Source organism: Hemiscyllium ocellatum, chromosome 43 (assembly GCF_020745735.1).
Source record: "Hemiscyllium ocellatum isolate sHemOce1 chromosome 43, sHemOce1.pat.X.cur, whole genome shotgun sequence".
NCBI classification, from domain to species: Eukaryota; Metazoa; Chordata; class Chondrichthyes; order Orectolobiformes; family Hemiscylliidae; genus Hemiscyllium; species Hemiscyllium ocellatum.
The window spans coordinates 14,415,326-14,432,627 of NC_083443.1; the positions used below are offsets into that span (position 1 = coordinate 14,415,326).

The 17,302-nt window shown below is 44.4% G+C and overlaps 1 protein-coding gene across 1 annotated transcript in view; it reads right to left on the reverse strand.

Annotated features, from left to right (window-relative positions):
• Positions 1-5,509: 5,509 nt before the first annotated feature.
• The window catches only part of LOC132834949 (pyroglutamylated RF-amide peptide receptor-like), a 59,454-nt gene continuing 47,661 nt past the window's right edge, over positions 5,510-17,302 (reverse strand). Inside the window, exons 4-6 of the mRNA XM_060854118.1 lie at positions 16,406-16,641; positions 11,957-12,054; positions 5,510-5,913 (exon numbers count right to left, since the gene is read on the reverse strand). Coding sequence (XP_060710101.1) covers positions 5,510-5,913; positions 11,957-12,054; positions 16,406-16,641 — 738 coding nt within the window. The remainder of the gene's footprint in view (positions 5,914-11,956; positions 12,055-16,405; positions 16,642-17,302) is intronic.

Sequence of the window (17,302 nt, forward strand, 5' to 3'; positions counted from 1 at the left end):
TTCAGCAGGTGGTTGTGAAATAGGACCAAACAACACAGAATGCATACACAAAGCCAACACATTGGGACATCCCATCGGATCAGGCAGTGGGTCCCTGGGTGAGAACCTCTCTGGCTATGTCGAAGACATCTTGAAACCCATTGTACAGGGGACACCCCCAGATTCTATCGCAACACTACAGATTTCTTACAGAAACTTAGCACCCACGGACCAGTCGAACCGAGAACATTCCTCGTCATAATGGACGTTTCAGCACTCGACACCAGCACCCCCCCACGATGACAGCCTCAGTACTCAACACCAACAACTGCCAATCTCTGAGTACCATCCTACAACTCATTTACTTCATCCTTGACCACAATGTTTCCATCTTTGACAACCAGTTCTTCATCTAGACACACAGAACAGCTATGGGGACCAAATTTGCACCTCAATATGCCAACATTTTCATGCACAGTTCAAACAAGACTTCTTCTCCACACAGGACCTTCAACCAACCCTATACACCAGGAATATTGACAATATTTCCTTCTTCTGGATCCATGGCGAGGAGTCACTGAATCAACTACGCGGCGATATCAACAAGTTTCATCCCACCATCAGACTTACCATGGATTACTCTTTAGTAACTGTCTCATTCCTGGACATACGCATCTCCATCAAGGACGGGCACCTCAGTACCTCACTCTACCACAAACCCATGGATAACCTCATGATGCTACACTTCTCTAGCTCCCACCCTAAACATATTAAAACAGCCATAACCTACGGACAGGCCCTACACATACACAGGATCTGTTCAGATGAGGAGGAACGTGATAAACACCTGAAGGTGCTCGAGGATGCCCTCATAAGAACAGGGTACGATGCTCATCTCATTGATCACCAGTTCCAACATGTCACAGCGAGAAACCACAATGACCTCCTCAGGAGACAGACACGGGTTGCAACCGTTAGGGTACCCTTCGTTATCCAGTGCTTCCCAGGAGCTGAAAAGCCAGCCACGTTCATCTCAGCTGGCAGCACATTATCAATGAGGATGAGCACCTCGCCAAGACCTTCCCTACGCCTCCACTTCTTGCCTTTAAACAACCGCCAAACCTTAAACAGACCATTGTTCGCAGCAAACTGCTCAGCCCTCAGGCCAATATCAACCACACCGTACAAGCCTGTCATGGCAACCACTGCAAGATGTGTCAGAGTGTTGACATGGATACCACCATTACCTGTAGGGACACCACCCACCATGTACACGGCAGGTGACTCGGCTAACGTCGATCTCATACACTGCAGGCAAGTATGCTTTGAGATATGGTATATTGGCGAGACCAAGCAGATGCTACGATAACAGATGAATGGACACTGCATAACAATCACCAGACTGGGGTGTTCCCTCCCACTCAGGGAGCACTTCAGCGGTCTAGCACATTCGGTCTTGGATCTTCGAGTGACCATCCTCCAAGGCAGACTTCGGGATACACAGCAACGCAGAGTATCCGAGCAGAGGCTGATAGCCAAAATCGGTATCCACGAGGATGACCTCAACCCGGATCTTGGGTTCGTGTTGCATTACGGGTGACTCCATTACACTATACACTGTCTCACACACACATGCGCGCGTGCGCACACACACTCAAACACGCACAAGCACACATACTCTTACATACTCATACACTCACGCAGACCCTCTCTCAAACACACGCTGCCTCTCACACACACACACACAGACACACACACTACACCCCCACACTCACAGCCATGAACACACCCTCTCACAGGCTTACATCACATCACACCCACACACACGCTTTACCAAACATGCACACACATACAAACACACTCTCTCACATGCACACACTCACTCTCTCTCCTGCACGCGCACTCTTGTTGCTCATCATGTTGGTCCTGCCATTGATAGGCCTGACTCAGTCACCTAACTGTACACATGTGGACATGGGATGAGAGCTGTGATACCACCCAAATAATAAACTCTCTCCACAATGGAGAAACCAGACATTCTATTAACACTAGAGTGGGACTTGAATCCAGAGCTTCCAGTTGAGAGGCAGCAATGTCATTGACCCCTTTACTTGCAGTATGGAGTAGGGAATACCAAATACTTCAGTCAGGAGTTCAAGATATGAAAACCAATAAAATCCACCACTCTCTGCATGATGTCTTGGAATTAACTGTTTATTGAAGCTTTATAAGGGACAAAGTAACCGGTCAGAATGCAGTGACATGAAAAGATATTGCTCATACAATTACTTACAATATAGCAGAAAGCAATACCAGGCTTAACATTGAAGAGAGACAACTCAAAGCAAAAAAATAAAAGTTGCAAAACAAATACCATAAAAATAATAACAAGTAAATAATGATCATCTTGTTTACCTGAGCCTCAACTCTACTTCATTAGAGCCTCTATAACGCATCCAGACCTTTCATAACCTTGAATCGCACATGTATTCAGATCATCACATTACATTTCTCTTCCTGTTACACTCTTCCCTACTGGTGAGCCCTTGGACAGAATTTTATGCTTCCCCGCTCCCCCCCTCTCGACTCCGTGAGGTGCTTTTAATTAATTGGGCAAGAGGATGGCAGCATAGGGCTCCCATTTCTAACCCAATTAGGTCCATTGACAGAAAGGTTGTGAGTGGCCTCACATTCCCAACTGAAGTCCAGGGCTAAGGCGTTCAAGTCAGGTGACCCTGATCTATACAGAAAATCCAGATATGATCTTCGCAAAGCCAAAAGTGGGGGTCTAGGGACAATACCAGACTAAACTAGAATCCCAGACTAACCACACGAACACATGTCGACTGTGGTAAGACTTACACGATAGCACCTGCTGGATAATGAGGACACTTAAGTCAGATTCCTATTTATTGACTTTAGCTCCACCTTCAACACCATAGTTCCAACTAAACTCATCTCCAAACTCCAAGACCTAGGACTCTGTTCCCCACTGTGCAACTGGATCCTCAACTTCCTGACCCATAAATCACGATCAGTAAGGATAGGGGACAACAGCTCCTCCACCATAATCCTCAATGTCGGTCCCCCACCAGACTGTGTACTTAGCCCCTTATTATACTCCTTATACACTCACTACAGTGTGGTCAAAATCAGCTCTAACTCCACTCACAAATTTGCTGATGACACCACCATAGTGGGTTGGATCTCAAACAATGATGAGATAGACCACAGGAAAGAGGTAGAGAGCCTAATGGCATGGTGTAAATGCAACAATCCTTTCCCCAACATGAGCAAAACAAAGGAGCTAGGTAAAAACAATGACTGCAGATGCTGGAAATCAGATTTTGGATTAGTGGTGCTGGAAGAGCACAGCAGTTCAGGCAACATCTGAGGAGCAGTAAAATCGACGTTTCGGGCAAAAGTCCTTCATCAGGAATAAGGCAGAGAGCCTGAAGCGTGAGAGATAAGCTAGAGGAGGGTGGGGGTGGGGAGAAAGTAGCATGGAGTACAATAGGTGAGTGGGGGAGGAGATGAAGACGATAGGTCAGGGAGGAGGGTGGAATGGATAGGTGGAAAAGAAGATAGGCAGGTAGGACAGGTCATGGGGACAGTGCTGAACTGGAAGTTTGGAACTAGGGTGAGGTGGGGGAAGGGGAAATGAGGAAACTGTTGAAGTCCACATTGATGCCCTGGCGTTGAAGTGTTCCGAGGCGGAAGATGAGGCGTTCTTCCTCCAGGCGTCTGGTGGTGAGGGAGCAACAGATGCAATAAATGATATTAGTGGATGTGCAGATAAAACTTTGATGGATTTGGAAGGCTCCTTAAGGGCTTTGGATGAAGGTGAGGGAGGAGGTGTGGGTGCAGGTTTTGCAGTTTCTGCGGTGGCAGGGGAAGGTGCCAGGATGGGAGGGTGGGTTGTAGGGGGGCATGGACCTGACCAGGTAGTCACAGAGGAGTCTTTGCGGAAGGCGTAAAGGGGTGGGGAGGGAAATATATCCCTGGTGGTGGGGTCTTTTTGGAGGTGGCGGAAATGTCGGCGGATGATTTGGTTTCTGCAAATGTTGGTAGGGTGGACAGTGAGCACCGGGGCATTCTGTCCTTGTTACGGTTGGAGGGGTGGCGTCTGAGAGCGGAGGTGCGGGATGTGGACGAGATGCATTGGAGGGCATCTTTAACCACGTGGGAAGAGAAACTGCGGTCTCTAAAGAAGGAGGCCATCTGGTGTGTTCTGTGGTGGAACTGGTCCTCCTGGGAGCAGATACGGCGGAGGCGGAGGAATTGGGAATACGGGATGACTGGTTATCAGGCAGCAGAGTGCAGGACACACCCCTGTCTGTATCAATGGTGCTGTGGTGGAGATGGTCAAGAGTTTCAAGTTCCTGGAAGTAAATATCACCAACAATCTATCCTAGTCCATCCACGTCGACATTAGTCGAGAAAGCACACCAACACTTCTACTTCCTCAGAAGGATAAGGAAATTCAACACGTCCACAATGACTCTTATTAATTTTTATAGATGCACCATCCTATCCAGATGCAACACAGAATGGCATGGCAACTGCTGTCCCCAAGATGCAAGAAATTACAGAGAGCTGTAAATGCCGACCAGACCATCACAAAAATCAGCCTTCCATCCACTGACTCCATCCCCATTCCCTCTGCCTTGGGAAAGCAGCCAAGGTAATCAAGGACCCCTCCCATACCACTTACAGTCTCTTCCACCCTCTTCATCAGATAGAAGATACAAAAGTTTGAAAACACATACCTACAAATTTATGGACAGCTTCTTTCCTGCTGTTATCAGACTTATGAACTCACTTCTCACATATTAGATTTGATCTTTATGTGCATCTTCTCTGCAGCTGTAACACTATATTCTGCATTCTGTTCTATTACCCTTATGTGCTTACGTACGTTATGATTTGTCTGGTTAGCATGCAACACAATACTTGCCACTGTATCTCGGTACATGTGACAATAATAAATCAAATCAAATCAACCTTATAGCAATGGCTCAGTGGTAGCACTCTCAACTTTGAGTTAAATGATCATAACAACAAATGTCACTGAAGACTGACATTTAGTCCAATACAGGAATGCGGGAGAGCTGCATCAGAGGGAGAATGGGACTGCCACATCCTTGTATTTCAGATAAAACATCTGTTAACTAGATGTGAAAGAGCCATGATAATATTTCAACGAGAGGCAGGAATGCTACGTCCAGGCAAACACTTATCCTTTAACCAACGTGTGCTCATTTAGCAAGGACTGCTGTCTGCAACAGTGTCTACATTTCACGGAGAACTCACTTGGCTGCAAAATGCTTTAAGCTGTTACAGGCATTATACAAACGCAAATCTCTCTTTCAGTTGAAGAGGATCCTATTGCAACTTTTAAACAATCCTATTAAATTGCTTGTTCTAGACACCAGGTATTACTGCAAATAATCACTTTTGACAATTGTAGCTGCACTAACATCACTGTCACATGTAAAACAGCTATAGGGCCGACGAAAAGGAAACATTTTCAACCATGACCTGAGGTGCATGGTAGGTCCTGGTGAGGAGCACATGGAAGCATGGGTAACTGCGTTGGCTCACGAGTCGCTAATTTATAATTTACACACCAGTTCAGCTCAACATGCTCAATCTGGTTATTATTCTCGGGCTTCATGTGTTTCCTCATCTGAGGGGGATCCTCCACCCAGGCAGCTAGCCTTGCTGCTACGTTTGGGTTTTGCACACGAGCAGTGGCCTTCTGATGTTGCCTCTGAGCGCAACATGACAGGAAAGAGAAGCAATCATTCTTGAAGGTTTCATTCATGAAGGTGTAGATAATGGGATTATTGAAGGAGTTGAAGAAGCCTATCGCTTGCACAACAGCGATGATCATGTTGACAGTGACATCATCATATATCTCGTCCAACTTGTCTGTGGAAACAGAACTCAGTCAACATTGAAGAGGTCATGACCTTGGTCAGAATATCACCCGAGTCCTACAATGGTTATCAATTAGGTGAGGGGTTAAGTGGTGGGATAACGAACTGTAATAATGGAAATCCAAAATAACATGTCAATAGACCAAGGCAGAGACAGACTGCCATGTTCCCAGTGGGTAGCAAAGTGGATTTGGCAGCATCACTTTTATCCCGCGAGCAAATTAAAAGAGAGGAAAATGCATTTTCCAGGAGACCAATCTTAGCTTTCCAACTTTTCATTGTGGGAATTAGTACATACAATCCAGATGAGATGCTGGACACGTACACGTCCCTCCTGCTCGGTTTTCATTGCCCACTGACCTAGTCCATACGGCTATTCTCCTTTCGCATGAAAACGGTTTAGTTTGCCATCCTCATCCCTGGCTTCCTAGCATTGAACTTGTGCCCTTTGACCCCTTGCTTAAGCTCCACGCTCAGCAAGTGTGGGCTTACAGCACTTTTGATGATACATATCGTTTTGATTTGAAATGTTTTTAAAATGCAGCTGAAAGTTGGGGTGAGAGCCAGCCCGCAGATTATGTGCAGGCCTTCTGACCACATTCTCTCTGTGGTAATCATATGGCCATAGCCAAGGGATTGGGGAAAGTGAGACTGGTGTGGCCTCCACTATTCCACAGCTTTGTGATGGGAAGGGGACAAATACTGAGAGGTTAGGACCATACATTTCCAAATGAGATTTCGGTGCACAGCCTAATAACCTCCTGTGTCAACTTCCCTCTCCCAGCATGAGGTAGGCCAAAGGAATTTTTAAACAGATTTGGGGATAGTGTGGGAACAGTGCAGATCACTAGACTGGTAAAGGTACATGATAGGTGCAGGGGAGCAACAGTAAGAGCCTCAGTGGTGGAAGACTGAGGAGTATATAGGTCCTACTGAATTGTGGAGATACTGAACTCTCAGTTGACCAGTAAAGGATATAAATTTTGCTCCTCTCAATGATTCTCTCTTTGCTAACATTCTCCCCCGCCGAAGACAATCAAACTTCACTTCCATTCCTCTGGTAATTCATTCACTCCATCATTAGTCAAGTCTCAACAGGAAGGGCATGAAACTTAATGTGGCATCATTACGGAGGTCAGTGTTGGATGGAATCCAGTGGATTCAGGCCTGCTTTTCACCCTTCGTTAATGTCAGGAGAGAGACAATATTTTCCCTGGAGCATCAGAGGCTGCAGAGTGACCTTATAGAGATTTATAAAATCATGAAGGGTGTAGATATGTTTAATAGTCAAGATCTGTTCCCCAGGGTAAGGCAGCCCAAAACTAGAAGGTGAGAAGGGAAAGATTTAAAAGGGACCGAAGGGGTAACTTTTTCACACAAAGGTGGTGTGCGTATGGAACAAGCTGCAATAAGAAGTGGTGGAGGCTGGTACAATTGCAACATTTAAAAGGCATCTGGATAAGTATATGATTAGGAAGGGTTTAGAAGGATATGGGCCAAATGCTGGCAAATGGGGCTAGATGAGGTTAAAATATCTGGTTGACACGGATGAGTTGGACCGAAGTGTCTGATTCTGTGCTGGACAGCTCTATTACTCTATAACTCCAATCTCCCTCAAATGAGACCAAACAACTCATCACAGATCCAAGTAATAAACCAGATTTTGAGCATCTGTGCTTATATTGCTTCAATGGTTCAATAACAAATTATATTTCACTATGGGTCTTGCCAAAAGCCCTGGGATATCTCATTACATTAACATAATGTGACATAAATGTTAATTGCTGCTGAGAGTTTAGCAAAGTAAATGCATTAAAGGTGAACATAGAACAGAGAACAGTACAGCAAGGTATAGGCCCTCAATGTTGTGCCGACCTTTTATCCTACTGTAACATCAAACTAACCTACATACCCATCATTTCACTATCATCCATGTGCCTATCCAAGAGTTGCTTAAATGTCCCGAATGTCTCTGACTCTCCTCCCACTGCTGGCGGTGCATTCCACGCACTCACCCACTCTCTGTGTAAAGAACCTACCTCTGACATCTCCCCTAAATCTTCCTCCAATCACCTTCAAATTATGCCCCCTCATGATGGCTTTTTCTGCCCTGGGAATAAATCTCTGGCTATCCACTCTATTTACGCATCTCATCACCTTGTAAACTTCTAATAAGTCACCTCTCATCCTTCTTCGCTCCAGTGAGAAAAGGCCTAGTTCCCTCAACGTTTTTGATAAGACATGCCCTCCAGTCCAGGCATCATCCTGGTAAATCTCCTTTGCATCCTCTCTAAAGCTTCCTATAATGGGGTGACCAGAGCTGAACACAATATTCCAAGTGTGGTCTAACCAGGGCTTTATAGAGCTGCAGCATAACCTAGAGACTCTTAAATTCAATCTCCCTGCAGATGAAAATCAACACACCACACACCTTACCAACCCTATCAACTTGGGTGGCAACTTTGAAGGATCTATGGATATGGACCCCAAAATCCCTCTGTTCCTCCACATTGCCAAGAATCCTGCTTTTAATCCTGTAATCTGCATTCAGATTTGACCTTCCAAAAGGAATCATTTCACACCTTTCCAGGTTGAACTCCATCTGCCGCTTCTTAGCCCAGTTCTGCATCCTTCCTGTTACAACAGCCCTCCACATGATCCACAATTCTACCAACTTACAAACCTACCCTTGCACCTTCTCATTCAAGTCATTCATAAAAATCATAAGAGCAGAGGTATCAGAACACCACTGGTCACCAAGCTCCAGGCTAAGTACTTTCTATCTACTACCTTCCTCTGTCTTCCAGGGGCCAGCCAATTCTGTATCCAAACAACTAAACTTTGCATTATCCCATGCCTCCTTACTTTCTGAATGAGTCTAGCATGGGGAACCTTATCAAATGCCTTGTTAAATTCCATGTACACCACATTCACTGCACTACCTTCATCAGTGTGTTTTGTCACACCCTCAAAGAGTTCAATAAGGCTTGTAAGGCATGACCTGCCCCTCACAAAGCCATGCTGACTATCTCTGATCAAACTATCCTTTTCCCCAGGTAACTATAAACCCTGTCTCTCAGAATCTTTTCCAATTATTTGCTCACCACTGATGTAAGACTGACCGGTCTGTTTTTCCCAGGGTTATCCCTATTCCTGTTTTTGAACAAGGGAATAACATTTGCCACCCTCCTATCATATGTTACTACTCCAGTGGACAGTGAGGATGCAAAGGTCATCGCCAAAGGCACAGCAATCTCTTCCCTCGTTTCCCACAGTAACCTTGGGTATATCCCGTCTGACCCAAGGGACTTATCCAACTTCATGTTTTTCAAAATTTCCAGCATATCCACCTTCTTAGCATCAATCTATTTGAGCATATCAGCCTGTTTCATGCTGTCCTCACAAACAACAAGATCCCTCTCAGTAGTGGATACTGAAGCAAAATATTCATTCAGGACCTCCCCTCCCTCCTCTGGCTCCAGGCACAAGCTCCCTCCACTATCCCTGATGAGCTCTACCCTCAATCTAGCCATCCTCTTGTTCCACACATAAGTGTAGAATGCCTTAGTGTTTTCCTTAATCCTACCTGCCAAGGCTTTTTCACACCTCTTTCTAGCTCTCCTAATTCATTCTTCTGTTCTTTCCTGGCTACCTTGTAATTCTCTAAAGCCCTGTCTGATCCTTGCTTTCTCAACCTTAACTATGCTTCCTTCTTCCTCTTGACTACATGTTCCACATCCCTTGTCATCCAAGGTTCCTTCACTCTACCAAGCTTTCCTTGCCTCAGTGGGACAAACCTATCTAGCACTCACAGCAAGTGCTCCTTAAATAACTTACACATTTCTGTCATGCATTTCCCGGAGAATATCTGCTCCCAATTTATGGCCCACAGTTCCTGCCTAATAGCATTGTAGTTCCCTCTCCCCCAAGTAAATACAATCTGGTCCCTTTCCATGAGTGTAGTAAAGGTCAGGGAGTTGTGATCACTATCACCAAAATGCTCTCCCACTGACAAATCTGACACCTGACCTGGCTCATTGCCAAGCACCAAATCCAATATGGCTTCGCCCCCAGTCGGTCTATCTACATATTGAGTCAGGAATCCTTCCTGGACACACCTGACAAAATCTGCTCCATCCAACCTATTTGCTTTAAGGACATTCCAATCAATATTAGGGAAGTTGAAGTCACCAATGATACCCTGTTACTTCTGCACCTTTCCAAATTCTGCCTCCCAATCTGCTCGTCTGTGTCTGTATTGCTTTTGGGGGGGTCTATAGAAAACTCCCAATATAGTGACTGCTCCTTTCCTGTTTCCGACTTCCACCCATACTGACTCCGTAGACAAACCCTCCTCAACAATCTCCCTTTCTGCAGCTGTGATACTATCCCTGATTAGTAATGCCACTCCCCCAACCTCTTTTACCTCCCTCCCTTTTCCTTTTGAAACATTTAAACCCCAAAACATCCAACAACGATTCCTGCCCCTGTGATATCCAAGTTTCTGTAATGGTCACAACATTGTAGCTCTAAGTACTGATCCGTGCTCTAAGTTCATCACCCTTTTTCCTGACACTTCTTGCATAAAAATAGACACACTTCAACCCATCACACTGACTGTAGCTTTGCCCTATCAACTGTCTATCCTTCCTCAGAATCTCTGCATGTTGTATCTGTCTGTTCACCAGCTACTCCATCCTCTGATTCTAACTCAGGTTCCCATCTCCCTGCCAAACCAGTTTAAACCCTCCCAAAGAGCTCAAGCAAACCTCCTGCCCAGAATATTGGCACCCCTCCAGTCTTCCTTGTACAGGTCCCACCTTCCCCAGAAGGTATTCCAATGATGCACATATCTGAAGCCCTCCCTCCTACACCAGCTCTGCAGCTACATGTTCACCTGCACTCGCTATCTGTTCCTAGCCTCTCTAACCTGGGGCACCTGAGATTACTACTCTGCACGTCCTGCCTTTTAGCTTCTAACCTAACTCCCCATATTCACTTTTCAGGTCCTCATCCCTTTTTCTAGTTATGTCATTGGTACCAATGTGTACCACGACTTCTGGCTGCTCACCCTCCCCCTTATGAATCATGATAGACTCAATCTGAGACATCCCTGATCCTGGCACCTGGGAGGTAACAAACCAGCTGGGAGTCTCGTTCACACCCACAGAATCTCCCGTCTGTTCCTCTAACCATTAAATCTCCTATTGCTATTGCTCTCCTATTCTCCCCCCTTCCCTTCTGAGCCACAGAGCCAGGGTCAGTGCCAGAGACCAGAGACCAGGCCATTGCGGCTTTCCCCTGATATTCATTCCTGCCCCACCAAACAGTATTCAAAGCTTATTGTTAAGGGGGATAGCCACAGGGGATCCCTGCACTGTCTGGTTATTCCCTTTCCCTCTCCTGATGGTCACGTTGCTACATTTATCTTGTAACTTAAGTGCAACTGCCTCCCTGTAACTCCTCTCTATCACCCCTTCAGCCTCCTGAATGATCCGAAGTTCACCCAGCTCCAGCTCCAGTTCCCTAACACTGGATTTAAGGAGCTGGAGTCGGGTGCCCTTCTCGCAGGAGAAATCTTCAGGGACACCAGTGGTGACCCTGACCTCCCACATTCTTCTATCCCCTCTGGTCTAAATTGCCAAAAGAGATTTTAAAAAGCCAGACCTTACCAACCCTCCACACAGAGTCTTTTTGGTTCAAGGAGGAGGACAGGTGGGAGACACTACATCTGTAGTGTTTCGGGCTTAGCCACTATATTAGTTCATTTACCCAGCAGTCCCCATGTCCACTTCCACTCCTGATTCAGCCTTCGCTTCACTGATTCATGAGGTAACTATTTAATATTCTAAATTACCTTCCTGGCTCCCTCCTAGCTCGTGCTTTCTCGACTCCCGCTGCTGTAATGGAAGCTACTGATTCACAAGGTAAACGTTTAATATTCTAATTTACCTTCCCAGCTGCCCACTGGCTCATGCTCTATCGACTCCTGCTGCTGAAATAGCTAGTGAAATGGGAGCGAAAGAGTCACTTACTGAATTCAAACAGGATATACACCACATGGAATGGGGCCCAACATATGGTGAAGAGCACAACAACAGTTATCATTATAACAACAGCACGCTTCTTCTTTCTGTAGAAGAATATCAGATAATATTAGTCCTTGATGACAGGATCTATTGATATATTATCAAAGAAACATTTAATATATTCTGACTTATATCTACTGCATATGCTATATTTTACTGTGAAAAAAATAAATAATTAAAGATAATCAACATATTAAAGTTAAGATATGATCTACTTACTGCTATAAAATTATCAACAAATTTGCCTCCTGGTAAGTACAAGGAAATAGGCCCCACCCAATCGTGGTAAATACAACAATTCAGCAAAATGCAGGAAGTAACTGCATCTACACTATCGTCACGATGTTGTTAAAGGGCTGAAGTTTAACTTCAAAGAATATCGGCTCTGTGGATTTTCTGCCTCCATCTTTCAGCTTCTCAAAGGACAATGGTTCATGGTTGCTAAGTCTAAGCAATTTTGTCTTTTTATCATTGTTATCATCAGTTGGGTTAAGCTGTCCTAACGCAAATCACTGAGTGTAAGAGTTTGATCAGCCTGATCTGATCTCTAATTCCCAAACCCTGACAGCTTACTGTAGTGATTGGAACCAGGTGGATCTCATTGCCCTTTGATGTGAAGGGCACTGCTTGTCACTGGCCACCCGGGTGTTTTTCTATCTCCCTGGTGGTGGAAATTGAATAAAGATTCGTGCACTTTGTGTCTCTCACCTACACACACACACACACCATGGGTACTGGGGAAAAATAAGCACTACTGCAGTTAGGTGGTAGTGTGGGGGTTTAAAAAAAAGAAAAACAAAGAAAAAATTTAAACAGGAAATTAAATAAAAAGATGAGGGTAAAAGAAAAAAAAGAAAAAAGGTAAATAAATAAGCAGGAGATTCAGAACCTGGGTGTCTCTGGAGAAGGAGCATGTGGTGTCCACCAACACCCGAGAGTTGTTCAGGGAGAGGTGGGCGCCGCAGAGAATGGAATATATTATTTCCCCCTCCAACTCTATTTTGATTTAATCCCTGCCCTCTCCTTCACTGTTATGATCACACAGCATTGCCCTTTTGTGAAGGGCACTGCTTGTCATTGGCCACTCGTGTGTCTTCCTATCTTCCTGGTGGTGGAAATTGAATAAAGATTTGTGCACTTTGTGTCTCTCACTGTGTCTCACACCTGCACACACACACCATGGGTGCTGGGGAAAAATAAGCACTACCACAGTTAGGCAGTAGTGCAGGGGTAATAAAAAAAATTAAACAGGAGATTCAGAGCCTGGGTTTCTCTGGAGAAGGAGCATGCGGTGTCCACCAACACGCTTGAGCTTTCAGGGAGGGGTGGGCACCGCAGAGAATGGAGTGTATTATTTCCCCCTCCAACTCTATTTTGATTTAAGCCCTGCCCTCCCCTTCACTGTTTGAGCATGCAGCATTGCCCTCTAAGAAGGACACTGCTTGTCACTGGCCACTTGGGTATTTGCTTTGTTCCTGGTGATGGAAATCGAATAAAGATTTATACACCTTGTGTCTTTCACTGTGTCCCACACCTCCACACACAAAAAAATAAACAAGAGATTCAGAAAGTCTCTTGATTCTAGGTCAGAGCCCATATACGAACGAGATGTAATAAAGAGCAACTTGGTGGCAGAATACATGCTGTAGTACATTTACTCACTATAGTATTGTATTTCTTCGAGGAGAAAGTGAGGTATGCAGATGCTGGAGATCAGAGCTGAAAATGTGTTGCTGGAAAAGCGCAGCACGTCAGGCAGCATCCAACGAACAGGAGTTTCGACGTTTCGGGCCTAAGCTCTTCTTCAGCCCTGCTCCTGTTCCTGTTCCTTGAATGCTGCCTGACCTGCTGCGCTTTTCCAGCAAAATTTTCAGTATTGTATTTCTACCTATTTCTATCTAACTAAGTCAAAGTTTTGATCTGAAGAAAGGTCAGTGGACCTGAAACATTAACTTTGATTTCATTCCACAGATCTGCCAGACCTGCAGACATTACCCAGCAATTTATACTTTTTGTTGTCAACGTTTAGATAACATAGCCTTTAGGTAGTCAGATAGATTCATAGTCCTAGATCATTTTGTGATATTTTCAACCGATTTCATCTTTAATGAGAAGCTATCACAAATATTTTTTCTGAATTTAGCAATATTGGGTAAATGTATTCCAAAAAGTAATTCAAACCCGTCTTTATTAGCAATGTGATTTATGATTACTGCTACACAGGTCATCAGGAACATCACAGGAACATTCCTGGTCTGACAGCTGAACCCCAGTTGGATACAAGTGTTATTGGGGTAAACAAAAGCTTTCACTTCCTGGCTCACTCAATTCGGAAGTCGAGATATTTCCTCGATTTAATCATTTCTGGAAGTTTAGTACCATTACATCTCTGGAGCTCCATCCTTTAAAATCCTAGGACACAATCCATCAGGCCCAAGGTGTTTAACCCCATTCGCTTCCCTAGTAATGTTTCTCTAGTGATAGCTGTTGTATTTATTTCCTCCCCTATTCTCATCACTCGATTTTGCTATTAGTGTTCTTTTGGAGACTAATGCATGGTTTTTATTCAATTTCTCTACCATTTCCCAGTTCCTCATTATTAATGCCCCAGCCTCCTTCTCTAAAGGGCTTTATGCTTACTTTCACCACTCTCTTCCTTTTCATATATTTAAATAAGCTCTTGCTGACTGTTTTGATATTACTTGCTGGTTTACACACATAGCTTATTTTCTCCCTCTTTATTGTTGTTTGGTTATATTTTAATGGTTTTTAGAGTGCTCCCAATTCTCTGGTTAATCACTAATCTTTGCCCCATTTCTCAACATTGTTGATTGGCCATGGTTGGTTTTTCTCGTCAATAGAATCCTTCCTTACTGGGGCATAACATTGTTGTTTAGGAGAAAGTGAGGACTGCAGATGCTAAAGATCAGAGCTGAAAAATGTGTTGCTGGAAAAGCGCAGCATCCAAGGAGCAGGAGAATCGACATTTCGGGCATAAGCCTTTCTTCAGGGGCTTGTTTGTCATGAACTATTTTCTTAAATGACTATTGTCAATCATCTTTTCTCCGAAACTTCTTTCCCTGTCGACTACAGTCAACTCTGCCCTCTCTCATTTATGATTAAACCTTATTTAGGTTTAGTACAGTTGTTTCCAATTTTAGTTCCTCACCATCAAACTGAATGCTAAATTCTACCATGTGATGGTCACTGTTTTCTTGGGGATCTTTTACTCTGTGATCATGTATTAAAACTGCCTCTATACACATCACCAGATCCAAAGCAGTCTGATCCATAGTTGGGTCCACAACATATTATTCTAGGAAACTGTCCTTTTTAAACTCTGAATTATTCATCATGACTTCCTCTGCCAACAGACAAACTCAATCTACATGAAGACTAAAATCACCCGTGACTAATGTTTTTTTTTTATATTCACTTATTATCTCCTGATTTATTCTCCAATCCATTACATTGCTACTGTTAGGGATCCTTTAAACTCTGACAGTATCTTCATGCCCTTTTCATTTCTTATCTCCATCCATATGGATTCTACATAATCAGCTCTTGTACTAATTCCATCCTGTACCAACAACGTTATCTCATGAGACTTTCTAATCTGCCTGTCCTTTTAAAAAAACACCTGAAGATTTAGTTCCCAGTTTTGATCTCCTTGTGACTGCCGCTGTCGCTTGAGCAGTATGCCCATTAGGCCCTATTTGCCCTGCCAATCTTTCTCTTCTGTCTTTTTCTCTTCTGCCAGTGTCCCAGAGCAATGCCGGGGTGGTCAGTGCCTGGAGTGGGATTGCAGCCAGCAGCCTGGAGCAGAGTGGGGGTGGCTAGTGGACCGGACTGGAGTGGGGACAGCCAGTGGCCTGGAGCAGAGTGGGGGTGGCTAGTGGACCGGAATGGAGTGGGGACAGCCAGTGGCCTGGAGCAGAGTGGGGGTGGCTAGTGGACCGGAATGGAGTGGGGACAGCCAGTGGCCTGGAGAGGGGACTGTGGCCAATGGTCTGGACCAGAATGGGGACGGCCAGTGTCTAGAATGAAGATAGTTACTGGTTGAGAACCAGTGGCGCTCAGTCAGATCATATGGAATCTCTTATAGAAAAACTATAATATCTATCTTTTGAGCTTTACTTATTATTTTCCTAACTTGCACTTATGTTTTGCATATCTGTAAGGTGGGGCAACATTCTTCTTAACTTTCTCTACACTTTTGTACCTAGGATTTGTACCTGTACACTTTGTACGAGATGGCGCGATGTGTTGGCGATATTGTACATTTTTCACTGTATTCTTGTACTTTTGTAACCTGACTACACATGACAATAAACCTAATTCTAAATTCAATTCTTTTGTTTTGTTCTGAATATAGTGTGCATTTAAAGTGCTTACCTTGCAATCTTGGACGTTTCCCTTTGGTTCAGGGCATTGAGAAAGGAGTTATCCCCCACACGTTTCTTGATCCAGAGCTCAAAAACAATTCTGCTGTAAAGTAGCAGCATTACCAACTGGGGCAGCAGGAACAGCGCCACCAGAATGAAAACAGCGTAGGCTTTTCGGAGTGAAGCAGATTTCCAGCACTCGAGGCAGGAAACGTACTGACGTTCATAGAGAAAATCATACTTCACCTGTGAATAAAAAGGACTGCCTGTTATTTTTTAAAGCGGCTGCCTTTTGCTGAATAAGCTAATTAACGACTTAAACATATCTTACCAAAACATTGCTATTTGCACAGCAAGTGAGGCAATAATTTTATTTCAGCTCAGATTTTACAGCAGTGAGACTGGTGTTGTGAATTTTGCCAGTTACCTAACCATTACACTAACTCGTAGACACGTGCTTTCTGACCTGTATTGTCTCCTCATTTGGGAAATGCCTCAGATTTAAAATAAATATAACTGAATTCATAATAGAAGTGCCTCAAGGTCTTTGTTAAGCAATATTTGACACTGAACCACATAAGCCAATACTACGGTCGATAACAGAAAGCAATAGTTTTTCTCTGTACAGTCATTCTTGGGTGATGGGCAAGGGCAGGATGTGTTGCTCATCCCTAGTTGCACTAGTGAGCTCCCTTTTGCCACCAGCTTACTTCTCATTTCTATTCATGTCTCAGACCACTGCTGTCCATCTGGTGTCAGTAAATACACAGGGCTGTTAGAGAGGGAGAGAGGGCCAGCAATTTGACCTGGCAACAGTGAAGGAGTAGTGTTCTCCACCCCCTTCCAATCAGGGAAGTGGGTAGCGCTGTATTGAGAATGTCACTCTGTGAATAACATAGACCTCATG